This window comes from Cucumis melo, chromosome 1, assembly GCF_025177605.1.
Source record: "Cucumis melo cultivar AY chromosome 1, USDA_Cmelo_AY_1.0, whole genome shotgun sequence".
Lineage (NCBI taxonomy): Eukaryota > Viridiplantae > Streptophyta > Magnoliopsida > Cucurbitales > Cucurbitaceae > Cucumis > Cucumis melo.
The window spans coordinates 37,437,247-37,461,252 of NC_066857.1; the positions used below are offsets into that span (position 1 = coordinate 37,437,247).

General features: G+C 36.6%; 6 protein-coding genes across 7 annotated transcripts; 2 read left to right on the plus strand and 4 right to left on the minus strand.

Moving 5' to 3' along the window:
• The first annotated feature begins 541 nt into the window (after positions 1–541).
• On the plus strand, positions 542–4,739 carry LOC103500694 (E3 ubiquitin-protein ligase SPL2). 2 transcript variants are annotated; one of them, XM_008464087.3, is made up of 6 exons: positions 542–1,111; positions 1,689–1,790; positions 2,324–2,491; positions 2,598–2,719; positions 3,407–3,526; positions 4,112–4,739. In XM_008464087.3, the coding sequence occupies exons 1-6, from the start codon at positions 752–754 to the stop codon at positions 4,455–4,457; spliced, it is 1,218 nt and encodes a 405-aa protein (XP_008462309.1). In that variant the 5' UTR covers positions 542–751; the 3' UTR covers positions 4,458–4,739. The 2 variants fall into 2 exon arrangements, with proteins under 2 accessions (XP_008462309.1, XP_050947683.1); XM_051091726.1 differs by having other exon boundaries at positions 746–1,028.
• Positions 4,740–5,502: 763 nt separating this feature from the next.
• On the minus strand, positions 5,503–7,721 carry LOC103500695 (protein NODULATION SIGNALING PATHWAY 1). Its single transcript, XM_008464089.2, has one exon. The coding sequence runs from the start codon at positions 7,386–7,388 to the stop codon at positions 5,592–5,594; it is 1,797 nt and encodes a 598-aa protein (XP_008462311.1). The 5' UTR covers positions 7,389–7,721; the 3' UTR covers positions 5,503–5,591.
• Positions 7,722–8,226: 505 nt separating this feature from the next.
• On the minus strand, positions 8,227–9,646 carry LOC103500696 (auxin-binding protein ABP19a). Its single transcript, XM_051091735.1, has one exon. It carries the CDS (start codon positions 9,149–9,151, stop codon positions 8,453–8,455), a length of 699 nt encoding a protein of 232 aa, XP_050947692.1. The 5' UTR covers positions 9,152–9,646; the 3' UTR covers positions 8,227–8,452.
• Positions 9,647–9,798: 152 nt separating this feature from the next.
• LOC103500697 (transcription initiation factor TFIID subunit 12b) lies at positions 9,799–15,642 on the minus strand. Its single transcript, XM_008464092.3, has 8 exons — positions 14,755–15,642; positions 14,287–14,508; positions 13,028–13,669; positions 12,842–12,916; positions 11,183–11,261; positions 10,677–10,741; positions 10,499–10,537; positions 9,799–10,413 (listed from the first exon to the last, which is right to left on the minus strand). Exons 1-8 carry the CDS (start codon positions 15,475–15,477, stop codon positions 10,231–10,233), a joined length of 2,028 nt encoding a protein of 675 aa, XP_008462314.1. The 5' UTR covers positions 15,478–15,642; the 3' UTR covers positions 9,799–10,230.
• A 1,046-nt stretch (positions 15,643–16,688) lies between these two features.
• On the minus strand, positions 16,689–19,910 carry LOC103500698 (uncharacterized protein At2g37660, chloroplastic). Its single transcript, XM_008464093.3, has 9 exons — positions 19,651–19,910; positions 19,465–19,551; positions 19,331–19,389; positions 18,950–19,045; positions 18,719–18,796; positions 18,121–18,183; positions 17,808–17,981; positions 17,510–17,605; positions 16,689–16,989 (listed from the first exon to the last, which is right to left on the minus strand). The coding sequence occupies exons 1-9, from the start codon at positions 19,826–19,828 to the stop codon at positions 16,909–16,911; spliced, it is 912 nt and encodes a 303-aa protein (XP_008462315.2). The 5' UTR covers positions 19,829–19,910; the 3' UTR covers positions 16,689–16,908.
• A 1,530-nt stretch (positions 19,911–21,440) lies between these two features.
• On the plus strand, positions 21,441–23,757 carry LOC103500699 (40S ribosomal protein S3-3). Its single transcript, XM_008464094.3, has 6 exons — positions 21,441–21,623; positions 21,725–21,872; positions 22,508–22,679; positions 22,895–22,949; positions 23,048–23,179; positions 23,315–23,757. The coding sequence occupies exons 1-6, from the start codon at positions 21,594–21,596 to the stop codon at positions 23,489–23,491; spliced, it is 714 nt and encodes a 237-aa protein (XP_008462316.1). The 5' UTR covers positions 21,441–21,593; the 3' UTR covers positions 23,492–23,757.
• The last annotated feature ends 249 nt before the right edge of the window (positions 23,758–24,006 follow it).

Below are 24,006 nucleotides of genomic sequence, written 5' to 3' on the forward strand. Positions count from 1 at the left end.
TATTATAAATTACATTATATCTTCAAATTTTCAAAATAAAAAATCGAGTATTCAAACATATCCAAATTTTTAAATTTGGACTCTCAAATTTACATCATTGTATAAATTATATTGATTATATAAGTTGAAAGATCCAATTTTTATTATTTAAAGGTTTAATTTTTACAACTATTATTATTTTAAAAGTCAAATTTTTAACATTGGTTAAAAATAGTGGTGAAAGATACATAAAAAAAATCGAGCAAACCGACCAAATCAAATTCGATTAATCAAAAAACAAAAGGGTCAATAGGGTCGATTTTAAAAAGTTTCAAATTGAAAATTTTGAAAATGTTAAACCAAACCGACTCGATCGATCTTTACTCATTAATATTGAGGTCGGTTTGAACGTTTACTTTTTGACAAAACCAATCTCGACCAATAGAAGGGTTGAATTATGGTTATTATTAAAAGTTTGGGATAATAATTACGATTATATGTTTGTGTTTGCAATTTGTCGCGGTGGAAATTTGATTTCTATAAATATTAATAGAAGTCTTAGTAGCCACAACCACGCGGGCGGATTGCCTAACGAAAAGTTCGCCCATTACGCTACCAATTTCCCAATTTCTGCCGTTCTCTTCCATTTTGGCCTCCCTTATCACTCCCCATAACTGCCGCAGCGGGCGTTTATTCAGCGGTGCCGGTCGTCGTCTCCACCGCATTCAAGGAGGGAACTATTTTCACCGTCACAGAAACACGGAATTCCCTCATGTCCACATCGGAGCAAGCCCTTGTTACTTTACTCTCTCGTTTTGCTTTATCGTTTGATGGAGCGGTTTTAGGCGCTGCCCTAGCTTATGCTACCGTTCGTACCGTCCTTAAACTGACTGCTTCTTGCTCCGCTCTCAATGAGCTCCGTAAAGCTCCTTATGTTACTGTTTCTGATCTTCGTCATATCGTTTCCGACGGAAATTCGGAACAATCCGAGTCTGATCGGAAGCTTGTTGTTGTTCGTGGCACCGTGGAGACTAGGTCGTCTGTGGAAGGTAATTGGAAGAGCTTACAGCCTAATGTATTGATTTCTCAGGAGTCTGGAGATAGAGCGGTGATTATTCAGCGAACTCAAGTGGTAACTCCTTTGAGCGACTGTGTTGAGATTTTTTTTTGTTTTTTCGGGTTTGCTGGAGTTATGGGATTTAGGAGATTGCATGATTGAAAATTATTATTCATCCGTTTGTTAGTAGGTCATGCTTATGGAACGTTGTGTGGCAGTATTCGAGTAATTTGATGGCTCCACTGAAATTGTCGACAAAGTCTAACCAATTAATCGACTAACTTGCAGATTTAGAATTTTCACATTACAAGGTCTCTAGTATAGGTACTCGGTTCAAGAGGTAGCTATTATACAATTGTATCCTGGATGAACCACGATAGAGAAGAATCATCGGGTGAAGTAGCTGTTTAATTTATCTTTATAGACCTTCTGGCTTGCCCGAAGTTGATTTGTCATCATCGTGTACCCCCGTGTGTATATAATGTGGTGATTGAGTATTTGGGAAATCTTGAACTACTTGATCAACATGACTTTTTTGTGTTCTTAAGTGTTTGTTTTCGTTCCCCTTGGTTGTTGAATGTGATGGACATGTGCATATAATAATATATTCTTTAAACTAAAGCTTTTTTGGTTGTATTGTGGCTTTGTTTAGTGCATATTCAACGAATGGAAAGGCTTTTTCGGATGGACTTCTGACTTGCGTGCAATTTTTGGAAGAACCTTTAGAAAGCAAGAGTCAACATCATTTAGAACGGTAAATTCAAGGCTTATATCTGTTATTCTTATGATTGATTTGCTCTTTTCATTACCCTTAACAAAAGAAAAAAAAAAAAAGAAGATTTTTTTAAAATACCTCTTTATTGAATGTTATGGGGCTTTTTGATTTTTTCTGTAAATAAAGAACTAACTAATTGAAGTTGAGTGATTTTATGAGGGCATCTCTCGAATTTGGGGCCTTAGAGTTGCGCCCTTTTCCTGTGATTCTCTATTGGGTCTTTTTTCTATCTCGTTGATGGCATATGCAAGTAGGTTTGTAAGTAATACCTCTTAAGAAACGGATCCAACAGAGTGGCTTGAAGATGTACCCCTTAGTTTCAAGAAATAAATATTATGACAGATTACTTATTGTCTACAAAAACTAAATCTTCCTGATATGACATTTATGTGTGGTCGTGACGCGTGATTTGTGAAGTAAAATAATATTCTAGTCTTTAGATAGGGAACTATATTCAGAGCGTTTGCGCATGAAGAGTTATGTGATGCTGATATTTGGGAAAATTTGAACAGGTTCCTTTTGTTCTCGTTGATGGTCATTCAACATACTCTGATTTTGTTGTTGTTAACATGGAAGGCTCAAGACATCCCTTACCTCTTACAACTGTGTATCATCAACTGCAGCCCGTTTGTGCTACTCCTTATACCTTCCTTCAAGCAGTTTTTGGTCACGAGTATCCTGTGAGTTAGGCAATCTATATAGAAGCCGAACATCACTTTTTTCTTTTTCTTTCTTCTTTTAAATAGATTTTAGTTAAAAATGCTTAGTTATGCTCTACTTTTGAAGGTTGGAGTGCTTGATGAGGAGAAAATACTTCCATTAGGAAAAAATATCAGTGCTGTTGGTATATGCAGTTTTGAAAATGGAGTTCCTGTCATAAAGTCTTGCAGTGATTTTCCCCATTTTCTGTAAGTTTATACATTTCAAAGTAGATCATTGATGCACATCATATCTTATTTCCCTCAACTTGTGGACATAAAATTGATAATAAATGCGTTCTTTCTGCCAATAGTGAGCCCTGTTGATTGGGTTTGGGGCTCTGGATAGGATTTCAACTAGGTCTTAGGATTAAGCCTCTGAAAGCTTTTGTTGTCTTTTGGAGCTAAATGGATTTGTTTGTATTTTTTGTCTGGGTCCCGATACTCTCTTCTCTATACATAGTGTTTGTGTGTGCACATTCTCATTTCTTGTTGAAGTGTGGATTTTGGTTTCCTAAATTATGCAACAGATCTTGTTTCGTTACCAATGCTAGCTAGTACTTAGTCTCTCCTCTCCTGCACACCCAAAGTGAAAAAAAAAATGTAGGCAACCAATTGAAGCCGTCTCTGATGTGTGACATTCATGCAATTTCCTCTTTGTTGTATATGGAGAATGTTGTCTGATTGGACAACAAAAAATCGTTTCCTTTATATTTTCCTTGGTTTCCTTGTATTTGGTATCTTGTACATTATATTTTGAGTACTAGCCTCTTTTCATCTATTCCTTGAAAAGAAAAAACTGTCTAATTGGACAAAATTGTTCCTGATTACGCTTTCGAGACAATCTTCATTGAAATGTTAACAAGAAACATTATGATGATGTATTTTTCTCTGCAGATGTGAAATGACTAAGGATCAGATGATTCTAGATCTAGTTTTCAAAACAAAATTTCTATTTTGGAGTAGTATTGTCCTCGGTTCATTGACAGTAGGCATTCTTGGTTATTCTGCTGTGAGGTATGTTTTCTTTTGTTAATTTTTTTTCTTTTATTTTATTTGGTTGAGGTATCTGTAAGGACACATGCTCATGGTTTGATATTTACATGATAATAACAGAAGTAAAATAGAGTCTGACTAACACAAGAACTACGAACAAAACAACCCAACCCAACCCAAGCAAGAGGGTTGCTCTATCCCACTGTTGGAGTATTGTTCACACACTAAACACTATATAGCTAACCCTAGCTAAAATGATAATTTAAATACCAACATTCCCCTGCAACATGTACATCTGGGACTGGGTTCGCTGGTGTAATCCCCTTTCTACCCTTCTTCTTCTATACTTTCTTAATGGAAGGCCTATCAGTACCTTTGTGCTGACAGATATTTTTCTTTAGGCAAAGCAATACCTTGGCTTAATATACCTTCCATGAATTCTTTTCTTTTCTTTTTTTCTGCTTTGCACTATACTTTTTGAATACCTTTCATTAGTCCTTTTATTATTAGATTATTCCGAAGTATACCCCACTCGTCTTGTTGCTTCCTTCTTTCTATAATCGCATTTCGAAAAGTTTAAAGAGTGCCAATATCCATTCTCTTCAGAAATTGGAATAGATGGAAACAATGGAGGCAACATAGACGGTTACAGAATTCAAGGAATGATTCCACCACGTCACAACTGGATTCAAGCAATGACATTCCTATTTATGGTGATTTTGCATCAGACGACGAGGCAGCAACTGTTCCAGATGACGAGTTATCATCAAACGTTCCAGATGGACAATTGTGCGTGATCTGTCTCATGAGGAGAAAACGATCTGCTTTCATTCCGTGTGGTCATCTAGTTTGTTGCGAACGATGTGCTGTGTCAGTTGAACGTGATTCATCTCCCAAATGTCCCATTTGCCGCCAGCAAATCCGTAGTTCTGTACGGATTTACGATTCGTGAAGAGAAACAAATCATCTTTTCAGGTTCTAACTACGACAAATCCCGTTTTGCTGATATTATACTGCTTGAGATTTCATATAAATGCCAATCCCTTCCACAAGACAGCAGATGTGAAGTTTGTTTTTCCTCGTCTATTTGTAACTATTTATCCCCACATTTTGATCTCAGGGATTGTTCTTTAAAGTTTCTAAAGCCACATTTGAAGTAATGGCTCTTGTAAATATCAGATAATATACACTTTTGATATTGTGATATGAGAAAAAGAAACTCTAGTATTGGCTCCGTTACTGTAATTATAAGTGTATTTGTAAGTGTATGTTTGGATTGACTCTCTGTCTTTTTTTTTCTCAAAACTTAGACTCTCCGAATGGTTTAGAAAAATAAATATGATTTAATTTTCATGTGTTTGGTTGGATTTGTTTTTTAAGATGGTTATATTTCAAAACATATGTTTAAGCACTTTAAAAGTTAAATTAAGGAAATCGCAACACTTAATTAAAAAATGATCTCGAGTCTAGCCTAATAGGTTTATATATCTACGTTGACTAAAAATAAGAATTTTGGATCCTTCAAATCTCGTTTTCGTGTACTTGGTTTCAAGAGAAAAAAGCAAAAAAAAAAAAAAAAAAAAAAAGCTCATAAGAAGTTACAATAGCTCTTGAAATGAGAGGGATTTGAATGCTTAATTACATTGAAAATTTCAATTGGACTCGGTTGAAAACATAAGCACTTGTAAAATCAATAAATCAATCTAAACCTACACTAAAACTCTCGTAAGAAGTCGATCTAAACCTACACTAAAACTTACCCAAGAAGTCAAATCGACTTGGTGTTGTTTTGATTTAGTGAACTCGGTTCTCAAAAGTATAAAATTGATTTTGCAATATTTCTTAAACCTTAAAAAACACTTTTGTGAGGGCTATTACTTGAAAATAAAAACAGTTTTAAACATTCTGAAATAAAACTCAATCAAAAAGTTTGGAGATAAAAACATATTCTAAATCGACCTGAAAAGAAGAAGGAAAATGAGAGTGGAGTATGATTCAAACACAAAGCCATAGTAATTACTTTCTTTTTGCCAATAAAGCCTGTTTTGAACTTCAAAGCATTTGACAAAAGAGAAGAAAAAAAAAGTCAAAGGGCATTGGATTTGATCCCCAACTTCCACAACGAACAAAACGAAACGGGTTGGCCTTTCCACCATAATCCTACACATCCATCTTTATCTTCCATTCTCATCTCCCAATTATTATCATACCTTCTCATTGAAGCTCGAGCCGTATCAATGGTGTCTTCCCCAAACCTTTTTCTCTCAAAACCCACATTTCTCATTCTTTCACACCATTTTCCCTTTTCCTCATTCATTTCTCCTTCCACATTCCTCAATGCTTTTGCCGCTTCACCTTCCATCACTCTTCTTTCCTCACTTTCTCTCCCTTTGAATGCTGCGCTCGTTGAATCCAGAAATTTCCATACATATTCTACTCCTCTTCTGAACCCCATTTCGAAATTTACGCACTTGCTACAGCTACATCCCATGTTGTTTTCACTCAGTATCACTGCCTTTGGTTCCATTTTTCGAAGATTTTGTAAGAATTCTTGTCTTTCGTCTGGAGCACTGTGTTTCAACTGATGGAGTCTGAACTGTGAGCAAACAATTAGGATTTCGTCTCGGGACTTGTTGATTGCTTGTGAATTTAAACTCTGGAGTGAGTGAATGTCCAGGCGGTTGATTTGTAAATTGATGTTTAGAGATTTGGCGAAACTGAGAAGCCGTGAGGAGATGTTGTCTCCTGGTGGACCAATTGAAAACGGAGTCTCGGTGTTTTGGTCATGTTCGACGGTTGGAGCTATGACTGTTAGACGGATTAGTGGAGGAGGTCCACCGGAACGGCGAGTCAAGGCCTCGAGCAGTGTAGGCCATTGCACACCATGAGAAACACCAATGTCAAGAACGTGAAGATTTCGCGGGCGATTAGATTCTTCAGAGAGAATGTGGAGGATTGAAGAATTTGCGATGTTGTTTGGAAATGCAAACCATGGACTCACCTCGTGGAACTTGATCAACGACCTCTGGAAGAAACGAGGGTCCGTCGAAGCGAAAGTAATCGGAGAAACTGTGGAGGAATAAGAAGAAAAAGAAGAAGATGAAGAATTGGAGGACAGGTGATAGGCCAAAGCTCGGAGACCGTGGTCGGCGAGCCGGTGGTTAGCGTCACCGGTGGGTGAGGCGAGCTCTTGAAGAACACAAAGAAGGTGATGTACTCTTGTCGCATCTCCTTTTACAATAGCATTAGCACAAGGATTTAGCAATTGCTCTGCCCACCTTCCTTCCTTGTTGCTGCCGTTATTATAGTTATTTCCTGTGGATTTTGATGCATTTTTCTTGTTTCCTACTGATTTCTTTATCACAGTCACTCCCTCAACAGCTCCACTGCCTTTATCTGCAATATTCTTGCTCTGGTTGTTCTGATTCTTCCTTGGGTTCTGATGGGTTTGTGATTTCTTATGAACTGAATCATCTGGAGCTTTTCTTTTCTTGGTCAAATCAGATGGAGGCAAGTGGTGGGAAGTGGGTGTGTTTGGTTGTCTAGTGCTAACAACGGTAGTGGGGGAGTTGCTGAGACAGCCATTAATCAGATCTTCACCTGTGTCCTGATTCTCATCCCACCATTGATAGCAGTTTATAGAGCTGGAGTTGCTAGTCTCATCTAGGAAAGAGGAAAAGAAAGGAACCGAGTCCTCTAACCAGTCCAATATGTGATCTGACGGGTGGTCTGGCCCTGTTTCTTCAATGGTCATTTTGCTTGGTGAAAACAGAAAAGAAAGAGAAAGATAAGAGAAGAGACTCTTTTGATTAGGGAGGGAGAAGATGGAGTTTTTCAGGGTTGCTTGCTGGTTTGATGGTGGGGGTGGTACAAGTTTAATCATTGACTAAAGATTGGAATAGAGCCAATAATGTTTTCATAGAAAGCAGTAAAATAATGCAACAGGTCACTTACATCCTCCATAAACAGACAACTGTTAGGTATTTTCTAAGCTATTTGTGCTGTTCTTTTGGAGGATTTGATGTTTGGTTCAAATTTTTTAAAGCCCATATAAAAGTCACTCACTGTCTTCTTCCTCACCCTGGGTTGTTATAACTCATCATTCTTTTGTATTGTGAGAAAAAAAAAATGCAGTGGTGGTTGGACTTCATGGATGAGAATTGGTGAGGAATCTTTGAAACTTTTAGCCATGGTTTTGCGCTTTCATTTGGATTCTAAAGAGACAGCTAACACTTTTTTTTTTTTTTTTCCTTTTTCTTCCCTTATTAAAATACTCAAAGCCTTTTGCTTTCTACACACCTTAGCGCCGTTGAGGAGAGAGGCCTTAAACGTATTGGTTTTTTGTCTTTAAAAATATGAAACATAGCTCTCCTAATTCCTTTTTATATGCCCTATATTATGAGAAAATATTTGTTGTTCATCATATTTTATTTCCAATTGTTATTGACCTAGTATCATGATTGGATGTCCAAGAAACTAAAGTTGACTTCAGCTTGGATCTAGTTCACTGTTAGGTCATTGGTTTCTTTCGTCAGTTTCTGTCAGTTCATCGATTCCGTATTATGGTTTGTGACAAAATTGCAAAATTTCTGCCGTTCAAAGATTCTTTATCCATCTCCTAAACACCCATTTTTAATTCGTTTTCCTTGTCGAGAAATCAATGTCTATGGAATCTGTTCTTAAGTTACGGTCTTTGTCATAACAAGTCTAAACCAATCTGATTATTGAAGTAGAAGAAACTGATATATTCTCAAAAAGCAAATCAAGGCCATGAATAGACAATGGAATAATTGGGGAGAGAAGCAGAGGGGGAGAACACAGCTAGTCAAGGAATTTAAATGGCATCAATGAACAAATAGCAAAGGGAGGGAAAAAAAAAAAGAACATCAATCCATTTTGTTACTTGGAAATGCAGAATGGCTAAAGCAAACACATGGTTGGGGAATTCTAACCACTCCCACCAAGAACAGCCTTTAGCTTTTTGATGAGAACTGGGTCAAGGAAAGTGGTCTTAGACACCAAATCAGTGCTCAAGTCGTTGGCAAATAGTGCGAAGTCGAGGATTTGGAGACCAGGGCTTGGGCTACTGAATACAGGGAAACCAACTGCCGTTACGCCACCGGCATTAATCTGAAAATGTAGCAACCCTTGTGGGAATACCATAAGGTCTCCCTTTTTCAGTGTCTTTACGTAGACAGCATTAGCGGAAGAGATAAAACCGGCCTCAATGATACCTTGTGTCACAAGTAGCAATTCCGAAGCTCCTGGGTGTGTGTGGAGTGGTATAACACCACCCGGTGCCAAGTCTAACCGAGCAGCAGAGAGACCGAGGCCATTCACTCCTGGATACTGCTCTACAAATGCTGGAGTGACTGCAGCTTTGATTAGACTCGATATGTTTCCAGCAGCACCTAAGCCTGTATATACAAAGTCGTCTGCAGTCACGACACTAGCGATCTTACAGGAATACCCTGCTGGCCCTTGTGGACCTTTCAGATCGGCAACACAGAAATCTTGAACAGCTGCATTGGAAAGAGAGAAGAGGAGGGAAATGATGAGTAGGGAGTGAAACATTTTTTGGGGTGAGTTGTGTAGTTGTTCACTCGTTTCCTTTTTGGGATGGTGTGGTTTCTTGATGAGTTTCATAGGGTTTATATAAAAAGTACTAATTTAGCTTCCTGCAAGTTGGAGTAACATTCACTCAAATGGCAGGATAGGAAGATTGATGAATGAATGAATGAGGGCCACACAGCATTTCATTTTGTGATGCATGTGGCTGTCAATGAACTCTCAAGAAGATCAGATTCTCAAAGAAAGAAATAAATTTTCTCTTTTTTGCAGTTAATGACCTCATGATTGGGCAATTCTTCTTCTGCTCATCTTGTACAGTTGGCAAGTAGGATAAAAAGAGGGATTAATTAGCAAGAATGTTGTGCTTACCATTCAGGATTAACCCAAGGATATTCGACGAAGAAAGTGGAGTGGACCAAATGCACATGGGAAGAGATATATCAGCATAAGAAGCCAATTTTTAGATAGCTAAGGACCAAGGTGAAGAGGCTCCATCAAGCCTCTCTGTACCACATGCGCACCATGAATGGCTTGGAGCTTTGTGGCATAGAAGAAACCCCTACTGTCACGTTTGGTTCAGGTCATCTGCATTTATCGTCATGGATGAATTTTCTGTACAAGACAAGTAGGCCCTTTCTCTCATCTGGAAAATCAACAGTTAACAAGTTGTAATGTAACAGTTTAAAAGGGGGGGGATGGGAATGGAGGGGGGGGGGGGGGGGTGAAAAATCATATCTTCTATTCCATTTTTGTAATAATTGTGCTATGATCCTGATCAACAAACTTCATATGACTCGAGATTGTAAGTAAAGATTATCAATCATAAATTGGAAAATGTCCTTCATGGTAGACAACAACAATACTTAAGGCCTATACTAATATGACCTGCCAAATATTTTGTACAATTAACATTACGCCCGTGTTCCAGATAATGCAACTTCATATTATACAGCCTAAAAAAATTGATTCCGAAAGACGTATCACTAAAAATCATCACACTCCACTCCACACAGATGTCCAGTCCAGGTTCCCTCTGATATGGCATCCTCTAAATCTCATTTTATTTGTTGTATCCCTGAACTGACACTGGGGTTGGTTATTCACCAAGTAGTTGGGATCTCTACCAAGCATTAGTTTCAAACGTAGTTAATACACTAAAACCTCATCATTTGCTGCAGCAACTGTGAACCAGCCGTTTGTGATAATAGTTGTTCTGAACTCGGTGAAGGCCTTGTTAGAGTGTTGGGACCAATTGACATTCCAACCCCTTGTCGTACCATCTCTTTAGGGCTGTTTAAATTTGTTTCGACACAGGAGGCTTCCTTCAATAGGCGTATCTGATGAAACCCCAGAAGAGAAAATTTGAGACAAATGATAAAAGAAGAAATGGAGCAAACACTTGAAGAGATAAGTCCAACTTACCATGTCCAAACGTTTCTTGTGGACATCACTTGATGATAACTACGATAATTAAAAAAAGAAAAAAAAAACTCAATATGGTTAAACTAAAACAAAATTTTGAAAGTTAAATTGAAACAGAATGATTTTTTAGAGAGGAGAATAGAATGATGTTTTAGAGAGGGTAATATAATTTTCTTACATTTTTGTTGTGATTCTTCCACTCATCACTTGAATATCCAGGAACGTTCAACTGCCAATTCTTCTCTGCACATTATCCACAATTTATGGTCGGTAAAGCTTTGTCCAATACTATAAGATACAATACCTACCATTACTACCAAACACGATGAATCAAGAAACTAGTGACCTAGTGCACTTTAGTTTGAATCATCACTAATATGTTATGCTAGTGAATATTTATTCAGAAACAAAATATTGCCATTCCTCATTTTATTGTCAATAAGCAAGGTGGCATTGTTCCCACTTCCCTCCCTGTATCTAGAACAGAATAGCTGAACATTTTCACTTTGCCAATTATCATGTTCGCACTCAGATATTTTTTTATTACCTCATAACAATCCCGAATGAATTAAAAAACTCACTAAGATCTAAGTTTGAAATGAGATAAGGGAGTCATATGCTCCTGGTGCATGGCATTCAAGAAATCAAGTAAAAAAACAAAAGACTAAGGAAAGTAGTACACACCTAAGTGTAGCAATAAATCTTTGGATTCTAAAGTTGAGGATTTTCGGTGTTTTGCCAAATTGCATGAAAAGGTAGTAACCTGTATGGCATCAAAGAAAAAAAGAACTCTTTTCACATGATAGTAAATGACGAATAAGCCATGATATTAACATGAATTATCAGGCAACTCTACAAACTTAATATTGCAATAGAAGAAACATAATAATCAATACACACAACTACAAAAATTGTCCACCAAAAGGACCCTAAAGCCAGTCCACATGGTTTGTTTGTAACATCAAAATCGTAAGAGGGGGCAATGATGAGAAAATAGCTTTTAATAAGAACACGTAGATTTTAGAAGGAACTAAAGGTGTCCACACGAGCGTCTTAGTGACAAAGTATTTTTTTTCCCAATGTTCTCGTGAGAATTCACAGGTTTTTGATGATGAGAAAGAAGAGAAAATAATGAGCACAAGGGAGTATAGACATATTTCTCTTAAACAGAGGAATAGACTGATCAATCCAAAAGAAGAAATATACCACTCCGTTCACTCATGGGCTGACCATCTTATTAAATAGGGAAAAAAAACAAATACAGGGCCCTAAAATGTTAATAAGGCACAGCAATTTATCGTTAATGTTGTAAATGGAAAATATAAAAAGCCACCGCCTAAAATGTTAATCATGAGCAAGGAGGAGCTCTTATTCTGGACATGTAGGGCTGTCTGGCTCACAACAGAGGGTGTTGCTCCATGATTGAAGAGGTGTTCTTGAACCCTCCTTTTTGGGACAAGGTAAGAGTTCTTTGCACACCTTTTTTTTACCATAATGTGCAGCATTGATCAAGAGGAACCTTAGACGGTCAGAGAGGTCTGTTAATCTGACTTTTTGTATTTACCAACTTGGCCTCATCTTTTTGGACTGGGATTCATTCTTGTAATTAGTTTGGGGTTTCTAGTGGTGAGCTTGTTTTTTATCTGCTCTTGTCCATTCTTTTATTTCTCGCTATAAATTATATGCTGATTCAAATAATGATGTGTAATAATGAGCAGTACTCAAGGGTAATAAGGCTAAAGGGATGGCATATCAAACTAGTGGCCATTGACCAGACCCCTCCAACTACTGCCTTCATATGACTTGAGTTTTTCTTTTTTATTCGAGTTTAAATTATAATCTTCATTTTAACAACAATGATTAGAGAAATAGATGAATAGTTTCAGATATAAGGAATATGATCAAATCGTGCCGCACCAGAATCACCAAGTCAACAGAATGAATAAATACATCAGTCTAAAATGAAATAAAATGAACAGATATTTGGACTTCAACAGATTAAAAGAGAATAATACCAAAATGAGGATCAATATTCCAAAAAACAAAGTTCTATTATGTCCGTTTCTTATAGAAAAAAGTGTCATAGAATAGCATACTATTTTTTGGGAAATACTTCAACATGATCCTCTATGACATTATGAAAAAAAATTTTAACTGACATTCTATTGTATATATTTTGATATAATAGAACATAGTGCTTCAATAGTGAATGAATAGCTCTTGATGGATACTGATATTGACTATTGCTTATGACACATAGGCAGTTACTATAGCATATGCAAGATATTGGGTGGAAATGAACAAATGAATAAGGGAAATAGTAGTAGAACTAGGAGGTCTCACCGAATCAATAAAATCATCGGCAATCTCCAAGAGAAGATCTTCAACTTCAGGTTCCAGCTTTCCATGTGGATCTACCTGCAGATATTCAAATTTCAACTAAAGTGAGAACAAAATTTAAAAAAAAAAAACAAAAAAGCACATTAAAAACATTGAGTAAACAAGAGATGTGATAAGTCAAGGCAGAACCTGTGAAACCAAATCTTGTATCTTTCTCTTCCCAAGGACTTGAGTTGCAGCCTCTGTCCCTTGGCTTGAACTTCCCCCAGGTGTACTAGCGCCAGATGCTGTGGCATCTGGATGTGATCCAGTCAAACTAAGAGATTTCTGGCCCGCAAGTCCAGCTATCCTAGGAGAATGCTGCTGATGCTGATGCAATACTGGTTGCAGAGACTGCTGTGGTGATGCTTGTTGAAGTAGCTGCTGTTGTTGATGAAGTGGCTGCTGTTGTAGCTGCTGTTGTAGCTGTTGTTGTGGTGGTTGTTGTTGTGACTGCGGTTGCTGCTGTTGCTGTTGCTGTTGTTGTTGATGCAGCTGTTGATGTCCCATGGATGACTGTTGCTGTACAAGCTGAGGAAACTGTTGAGGATTCAACGACATGGAGTTTTGATGCAATTGACTAGATGAAGCCAGCTGCTGGTGTAGCAAGACTTGTTGTTGCCTCTGCAGACGAAATGAAGGTGAGCCAGGGGTAGACATTGATGGCATTTGCTTTAGCCACTGTTGCTGTTGCAAAGAGTTCTGCATCATGGTTGGCTGCCCATTCTGAGCCAAATTGGTCAATTGTTGATTCATAAATGCAAGATTTGACATTCTCGGTAAGTTCTGAACCTGCAATTTAATAAAATTGATTGGGTGTCACAATCATGCCCGCAATTTTACAGTTGCTAGTAGCTATACACAAAACAAAATAGCAAGATTGTATAGTATGATTATCAAATCAAATTAGCACATTAACCTATCCATTAAAGTAATAAAGTGATACTGCAATTACTGCTATACCAAAGTTGACCGGATTGAGTTAGAGAACATGACAGACAAATCAGCAATTATGACCAATAAATAGAGTTATTCCATGGACCAAAATATAAAAAGGAGTGTTAATGGGCACCACCTGAAATTAGAGACGTGTACTGATAAGTACGTTAGTATGCCCAATGAGCATTATTTGTAATGCAATGAATGTTTGGCATTACAAATATAAGTTCTATGGGATAAAAGCCAGAGTACTACACCTCTAATAGAGTCAATAAACTAATATGGTTGATGAACTGCATAAAAAATATCCAAGCAATGACCAAAGTAACCAAACAAAGCATTAATCTGCCCTGGTTCAAATTTGGCATATAGAAATTTAACAATACGAATTATAGAAATAAAAGCTCAGACAGACTCATTATTGTAATAATGAACATTAGATACAGAGCAAAGGTGTGTTGCCAATAAACCTGTGGAGAGGTGAGTGAACTTTGTTGAGATAATTGCTGCCTTATTTGACCTTGGTTTATTCTCTGTTGGGCATACGGCGAGGCAAGGCCATTAGCTCTTAGTTGTGAGGGCAAATTCATTGAACCCATCATCCCCATTGCTTGAATTCCTTGCAAAGCTTGCCCATGAGAGTTACTTGACTGAAATTGTGGACCTTGGACTAATCCAGCCTTCTGCTTTGACTACACAAAATGTTTGTATCCATTAAGTCAACAAATTAAGAACTTAGAATTGTAATTCAAAAGTAAAAGGCAACTACTGAGGCATAACCCATCACCGAAGTGCCAAACTCATTCCTAGAAAGCTCTTCAACTCCACTTCAAATGGGGGAAAAAAACGAATTCTCAATACTATCTAACAACAGCTCAATACCAAAATAGCATCACTACCAATTTAAGACCAAGAGTACCAAGAATTTCGGTACATACCGAAGCCAGTAATTGTGACGGCAAATTATACTGAGCCGCTCCAGACAACATGGGCAAATGGTTACCCTGACCAATTAATGTAGACCGCGACAGATTCCCAGTTCCCATTTGCTGTTGTTGGTTAGGCTGTTGCTGCTGTTGTTGTTGCTGCTGGTTTGTAGAAGCCCCACCAAAATTCATCTGACTATAAAGCGCCGATGGCTGTCTCATCATCCCAAACTGCTGCTGCTGCTGCTGTTGCTGCTGTGGCTGCATTTGGTTCAACCGAGACATAGAAGGAGACCGCTGCAAAGCTTGCTGGATTTGGAAATTCGTCATCGCACTCGCATTCTGAGGTTGTTGCACCAATTGCTGCTGTTGTTGCTGTTGTTGTTGCTGCTGCTGCTGCTGCTGTTGCTGTATAGGCTTCTGTTGGTAATCCAATCCAACCGCAGGACTCAACTGTTGCTGTTGCTGTTGCTGTTGATTTTGCGGAAGAGAGATGTGCGAAAGAGGAGGAGAAGAGATTTGAGCTAGCGGATGTAAATGGTCAATCGAAGGCGATTGAACAAGTGCAGAAGGAGATGGAATGGGAGGATTTACAGAGGAATTTGATGGATTTGATGAATTTTGAGGAATAGCGGTGGTTGAAGGTTGAACTTGCGGTTGTTGTTGCGGCGGTGGTGGTGAAGGGTCCATCGGGTTCGGTTGAACCGGTCTAGGCGACGAAGTACTGTCTGCCATTGAAATTGAAGGTTGAACAAAGATGGAGAAACTAATTCATGGCAAAAATTGCATCGGAATTTGGAAAGAAACGGCTGAATCCGAAGGGGAAGAAGGAAAGAGGAACGGGGAAGCGAGGGCGGAGGATGAAGAAGAACGAAGTGTTGAAAGAACGATCAGTAGGATTTGTACACGTCATCTGATGGACCGCTTTATGGGTGGGTCATATATCATTTTTTGTGCAAATGGGTTTGATCTATACACGTGGATTCATCCCGTACGTTCGATCAGAGAGTACGATTGATTACTTTGAGTATTCCCGTATTGGATCTCGAAATTAATTAATTTCCTCAACTCACCTATTGTGATGACTGATATTTTCGTGCATAACGATTAAGTATTAATTTATAAACTTACACTTTAGGATTGGGAATTGAGCTATCAATTTTGGGATGGAGTTAAATTCGGTGTTTGAGGTTTAGAGTTGTAAAATAATTTTTGTGATGAATGTACGGAATAAACGAAATAGTATTTATCATTGAAGTTGGACGGTTGTTAAAGTTGAAGAATCAGATATTTTAATTTCGTTTTCAATGTAAACATAGACTTTAGTAACTATATCGATGTTTCTACCATTTTTCAAAGTTTGTTTACCAATACATTTTAAGAATGTGATTCTCAAACGTGTGTAGACTTCTTTAATTGTCAATCTTATGAAATGAAATGACTAGAGTAAATGCATAGACGATTTTCGAAGAAAATAATGTCTAAAAGTGTACATTGATTCATTTATAAAAGTTTGACAGTTCAATTTACGCGATGTTTCATGTAATGTAAAGAAAAATGAGAGAAGATAAATTTTGATTAAATAAAACTTCCTAAAGTTGTAATCATTTAATTTTAATGTGAAAGTAAACATAGTTAATGGTCATTGGCATGTACTCCTCTTAACGAGGTTGTAAGTTTTAATTTCTATGCCTCCAAATACACACAGAAGCAAAAGTGAATCAGCTGAGTTCCTATACTATGAGTCATGTCTATCAACTAAATTTCGACGTTTCTATGTAATATACATTAAATTATGAAATAAAAAAATCTTTATGGAGGAGATCTTTAATAAATCGATCCATATCCTCAAATTCTGGGTTGTATCATTTACAATTGAAAATTGATAATTGTATCATTTACAATTGAAAATTGATAATTGTATCATTTACTCCTTAAACAAAAAATTGTTTAACCTTCAAATTTATAACAACTAAATTATTTAACTTCATTGCGTAACATCTAGTTTGTCCGGGACCAAGGGGAAGCAAGGGTTTTGGCAGCTGATGAAAGAATGGAATTTTTTCTTGCAAAAATCTTTAAAGCTATTTCTTAAGCTAAATCAAATGGAGATATCAAGAGACAATAGCAAATGATAGAAGGTATTCATACATCTTAAGCATATGGTCACTGAAGCTGCTCTGTTTTCTCTAGTAATCTTGTCAACCACACTTTCCAATCTGAAACTTGTTCATTTCCATTCGCTACCTGTTGTAACATACAAGGAACACAAAATTTGAGATTACAAAGTACTCCATAAAATACAGCACAAAGAAAACTATTTGAATCATTGAATTTTCTCACGCTTAGATTTGTGTTTCTATTTCCACCAAAGTGAGCTTGCAATGACTTTCGAAGAGAGTACTTTCAAATGAAAACACGCTCATTCTGTAATTTTTGACTTATTATTTTAAATAGCTTTATAAATTTTGGTTGTAAAGGAACTAATACAGAATATTACATCTTAGATAGATGACCAACGCGGTTTGAACTCATTCATTCAGTCCAATAACTACTTGGTTATTGACCGTTCAGTTTAACCTACAAGAACTTTGAAAAGTGCTTTTATAAGACTCAAAATACTTTTCATCATTGTAAAAGTCCTACCAAATTTACCCTTAAATCAATCATATCTCACAAGTACCGGATATCTTTGCCTCATTTTCAAGTGTAATGAATTTATCTAAAACAATCCAAGGCGTTCGGCATAAAGATTAACTTTGCCAACCTCAAATGCAAACCCTCCTTTAGGAATCACATCAGTAGCTTCTACACAAATGAAGGCGGCATCCTCCTTGCTGAGAGTTCCCGCAGTTGCACAACCCTGAAGAATAACACCAAAAACGCAATACAACGATTCATTATATCATTATATGGAAAAATTAATAAGGCATCGCCTCTAAATTCTCAACGAATAGTTCCATACACTCCCTTAAAAAATAATCTATAAATCAGCCGTATTTGGATCAGTCATTGACTATATCAGAAAGCTGTAAATAAAGGAGCATTTAAGACAGAAGAATAACCTCTTCAAAGCTGAATCCTTGATTCCCACCAGGCGTATCTAGCAAGGAGCCAGCTCGTATGATGGTATAAGGAATTCCTGATGCCACTAGAACTGCTTCATCTTGCTCAGCCATCTTTTTTGCATTGCCTTTAAGAAGAGCTTGGACACCACTAACACTTCTATAATTGGATAACTGCAACCTTATTAAGTCTAGACAATGAATATAGATTGAAGGATTGGTTCTGGCCATGTCCATACCAACACAATATTCAATGTCGACATATTTGTGTATGCCAAAGAGACGGGGAAAGGACAGGGAACTGGATGTATACCTGGGATAAGAGAACTATATGTTGCACCCCTTTCAGGCTTGCAGCACTGGATAAAAATCCTTCCTGGTGATATGATTATTAACAAACCTCATGAGTCAATAACCATCATACATCCCTTTAATAAGGCTCAATGTATCTGCGTTAAAGTTTGAGCTTAAGGAATTCAAATGCATGCTCATGCTTCTAACCTGAGATTAAATGTCAGCTTATATGGTTATATCCATATTGTTAATTATCCTGATAGTTGAAAATCCAGGAAGGAATTTATCCAGCAACGTAAGATGAACCAGAATTTGTAGCAGTTAACTGCCCATCACATGGGAATGCTTATCTTTCACATATTTATAATGGAACCTCTATGACATGGTTGATATGTCCATCACTAAGTCGATTTCTATAACCATGCCCCTTGTTCACTCTTAAATATTATCTCAAAAAAAGTAAGATTGAATGCCATGGAGCAAGAAACCTAAATGTGCATTATAGTTGATGGGAACATTAAAAAATGATAAATCATGTTGCCTCGAGCATTTTCAAATAAAAGCTAGAGGGAAAATTTAGGGGAAAATAATAATAGATTGAAATTGATTATCCATACTTTTGGACATATTATAGTGCGGACTTCTCTAAGAGCTTTCTTCAATGATGGCTCATCTCTGATATCACCGGCTACTGGCTTTGCACATGAATCAAAAAAAAAAAAAAAAAAACCAATAGTTCATTTGAGATGGGGAAGGAAAAAAAACGCAGAAGAGGTGGAATTAACGGCAAATATAGCATATTAAATAGATTCTGCTAGCAGCGTTCCTCTAATCTGAATCCAACCCACCTCAACATATAATCCAAAAGCTTCAAGGGCAGCTTTCTTATCCTTCACTAACGCCTTGACTCTGGCTTTTTTCACAATCAACGATAATATCACCATCTGCATAAGGTAGATATTACAGTAGTGATCACATATCACATCTCGTGGTTTGAAGAGGCAACTATTAGATAACACGGGGTTTTATCTAAGAAGAGTAACTTGTCCATCCTTAAATGGAGTGAGATATTTGATTGTTCTGGTGTGGGATCCATAACAGCATCTTCCAAGCAGTTACATACATAAATCATAATGTTTATATCTTTCAATTCCATACGAATAGAGTTCAATGCTCGTCATAATTTCTTTACAAAATCAAACAGTGAAATAACGCAAAAGAAAACACACCTGACCAATCTCAGTATCCCCATCAGTCACCAAAATTGCATCCCTGATCGTACCTTCCTCTGTACTAAAGAAACAAACTCAACCCCAAAACAATGGTAGTAATAATAATAATAATAATTTCCTACACACTTTACCGGAATATTCATCCTCGTCTTTAAGGGCAGATTCATTTTTAGAAACAAGGTCGGGCGCCCCGTACCATTTCCTTAACTTGGGACCGCCTAAAATCAAACAACACAACCAAAAGTAAGAGCGAGTTAAAAAGAAATAAGATGATAAAATTAACAAACTAATGAAACATGACATTTTTCTGTCTGCACCTTCAATGTAGTCAAGAATTTGATCCATGAATCCGATCTTCTTCTTGGCGAAGCAACGAACGCTTTCGTGCCTTGTGGAGATGAGGAAGAGGGGAGAGGAATTTCCCCATTTGAGAAATGGATTGAGTTCAGAGGAAGGGGTGGGAACAATGGAATGGAGAAGGAGACTGTTGAGCATTTGGCACAAACCTTTTTCTTTTCACTTTCTCTACTCTCAACCAACCACTTCCCGTTTCCCGCTATTTGGAGGGGATAACAATGTCAAATTTCGAAAGTACCCTTCTCGCTTTAAACCATTTTTTGTGTCACACTCAAAATAACAAAGATAATATTACTTTTTACCCACTAAATTTTGAAAAATATTTTCATTTGTTATCGAGGTTTTAAAAATGTATTTTTTTAGCTTCCGTATTTATAGTAATAGACATCTTTTGATTCTGAGTTATCAAAATGGTATTCGAAAGGTCTCTCAAATAACTTTATACTTTTATTTTAAATAATTATATGACATTTTGAACTAAAAATCATATCATTTTAAAAACTATTTTTGTTAATCTTAATTATCATATAGATATTTTTAAAAAATAAACAAAAAAAATATTTGAATGATCTTTTAAACATATTTTTTAAAGGGTAATTACAATGGACGACAATTTTAAAATAAAATAATTAGATATATGGTAACATTTTAAAATAATTGTAAAAATAGTAAAGTCTATCTGATGAAATAATTCTACGGTTGATGAAATTTGACTATATATTTGCAGTTTGTTAAAATATTGCTATATATGCTTGTATTTTGAATCCTAATTGTTTTGTTTACAATTTTTTATTTTTTAAAATTTTGGTATTGAAAATGTACTTTTTTTAAAAAAGAAAATTCATGGACCAAGTGAACCTATATTGTAAATTATGGACTAAAAAAGTATATTGTAGACAAAAGGCACACTTTTACAAGTGAACGGTGATTTGTTGTTCATCTCTTTTTATCAACTAGGTTCGCTTTCTTATCAAATTATCAGTAGACCACATATTCTTGAACAAGTCCATCGACTGCGTTCAGCTATTTATATACGTGTTTTATCAGTTATAGAAGCAACCATATTTCTTCGCTCTTTAACAAGTGGAATGATTTTTCATAGCAATTATTACAAGTCCACTACCACACCATAAAATCAATTACATGAAATATAACTCGATGAAATAGTGTTAATATATGATATTCATATGATAAGACAATTATTAATTTATCACTAAAAGAATCACGTTTTTACATATAATGAGAAGAAAACACGTGTAAAGGCAAATTTGGGATTATGGAAAATTCCATAAATTTAAAATATGATACATTTGCAAATATTTTGCTCAATTTTGCAATTTACTATCAACACTTTTAAATCACTTAATTAGAAGGGATAGTTGCAAATATAGCCGTTGTATTCAAAATAATTAAATATATAACAACATTTTTAAAAAATTGCAAATATAGCAAAATCTGTCAAAATCTATCAATGATAGGAGTCTATCACTTATAAACCATGTAGCAAATGTTGGTCTATCACTAATAAAGCATAAAAGTCTATCGATAGAAGTCTATCACCGATAAACTTTGCCATATTTACAATTTTTAAAAATATTGTTACATATTTAATAATTATTCTAAAAATTGATTCCATCGATATTTTTCATTCGCCCCCACTAACTTTTTCTGGGCCTGTGAGAAAGCTGAAGGCCCAATATTAGACGTTAAAGCCTTTTATTCGAATATATTTTGCTGGGCCTATAAGAAAGCTGAAGGCCCAATATTAGACGTTAAAGCCTTTCATTCGAAGATATCTGCCTCTCTCAAATTCTCAGCGTTTCTTAGGGTTTTCTTCGTCTTCAACCTAGACTACAAGCAGAACAGCGGTGAACGGCGACCGAACCACCGCCACCAACCAGTCATGGCTACCCAAATGAGCAAAAAGCGAAAGGTTGGTATCGAATTCGTATTTTCGTCTTATGTCTTTCACGAAGTACAAAGTATTCATCCATTTTGATGTTGTCGAGTCTTATTATTTTCATTCCGGCACAGTTTGTGGCTGATGGAGTGTTCTTTGCTGAGCTTAACGAAGTTCTTACTAGAGAGCTTGCAGAGGATGGATACTCCGGAGTGGAGGTTAGGGTTACACCTATGCGTACTGAGATTATCATTAGGGCTACTCGCACTCAGAACGTTCTTGGTAAGAGAATTTTATTATCCTCGTAGCGTTGGTATTGTTCCTGCAAATTATGGAGATATGTTTGGGATGATTGAGCTGTTTTTGTTTATTATCAAGCTACCATTACGAGTGTCTCTTGTTTTCCTGCTTATTTCTATAACTTCAAATTTATGCCTCAAATTCTTGATTCGTTTATTTACCTCTAATTGGAATCTTATGTAATTCTTATGAGGTTGAATCTGGAATTGTAGAACTTGTAGAATCTTAGACAGGCGTAGGCAATTGTTTCGAAGTGTCAGTGCTTCGTTGGCTAAAATGTACATTTCAATTGTGTTTGTTGGTGCTTGATACTTCTCATGTTTGAAAGTTTCTTTTGGGAGGTTACGTGCTCTTTATGCTTAATTAGAGTCTTGAAGTGCAACATCATTGGAGGATATGGACGTTGATCTTACCTACAATGCCAATGTGTTTAAATCATCTTGCATACTTTGAAGTGAATTTTTCACATTACATTGTAGAGTGATCTACTTTAGGTGCATCTTGCATACTTTGAAGTGAATTTTTCACATTACATGTAGAGTGATCTACTTTAGGTGTTCTCATTCATTAATGTGTTTGGCTGTGGTGCCTGACTAGAAATTGAATTTTGACTTTAGGTGAGAAAGGAAGGAGAATCAGAGAATTGACATCTGTTGTTCAGAAGCGTTTCAAGTTCCCTGAAGACAGTGTTGAGCTATATGCCGAGAAGGTCAACAACAGAGGACTCTGTGCCATTGCTCAAGCTGAGTCTCTGCGCTACAAGCTTTTAGGAGGCCTTGCTGTGAGAAGGTATATAATAGAAATTATCGTTGCAATAATCTTGTGATGTGTTGTAGTTTCTAATTTGATTTCAAACTTTCGATCTATCTAGGTGTGTGTGATGACGTAATGATGATAAATTTCTTTCTGGATACCAATTACTTGGTTTGGAACTCATTATAACATACTAAGCGCCTTATCTGGGCAACCACTCCTGTTAAGCATTACTTTTTCATTTTTTCCAGGGCCTGCTATGGTGTTCTTAGATTTGTCATGGAGAGTGGAGCTAAAGGATGTGAGGTAAGTCCTAATCTTTACTGTATTTGTGTCCAATGTTTTGGTGGAACCAACTATACAGTTGATTACATTTTTATGAACTTGTATTCTTAATCATGCAGGTTATTGTTAGTGGTAAGCTGAGAGCTCAGCGTGCAAAATCCATGAAATTCAAGGATGGCTACATGATTTCGTCTGGACAGCCAGTGAAAGAATATATAGACTCTGCCGTGAGACACGTTCTTCTTAGACAGGTCAGTTCAGTATTATCTCAAATGGAGAGGGGGCTTAATAGCTGCCTGCTTGTATTCGCATTCTGTTTTCTCGAATTGCATTTTTGTGGGTTCTTCTGTTGATTAAATTGTTGTCTCATTTTCTTCACTTTACAGGGTGTTTTGGGTATCAAGGTCAAGATCATGCTCGATTGGGATCCTAAGGGTAAGCAAGGTCCACCGACGCCTCTTCCAGATTTGGTTACCATCCATACTCCCAAAGAGGAAGAGGATTTCATCAGGCCTGTGGCTGCTGTGATCCCGACGGCCGAGATTGAAGTTGGAGCAGCTTAAGAGATGAGAGACATGAGGGAGGAAGTAGTGTAGTGTTGCTTACTATAATGTCATTTGTTTCAGAATATGGAATTTCTAAGTTTTGATGTCGTTTTCGTTTTGAGTTTTGATTTTGGGATGTTTTTGTTACAAAAATATTCACACAAACTTCGTAAATTTACTCTCATCTCATATCTCCTAGTGTTTTAATGTTAAATCTTATTTCACTTCTGTAACATGAGCCAAAGAACTCACTTCTATTGTATCGATTCTCGATTTGGTTTTTCTGTTCTGAGTTCATTATCTATTCTCACCAATATAAGTTTGGAAGTGGAGATACGAACTTTCGATGATATCTTATTTAGCTTAGTTTGGTGTTTTGGGTCCGATTTTTTTAATCCTATATTCTTATTTAGTCGAAGACTTTAGCGTACCATTTGTCTTCAAAGTTAAATCTATTACATTAATGTAGTTTATTGATACGATTTTCACCTTCACCTTAAAAGAATGGCCAATTGCAAATTACCAATATGATT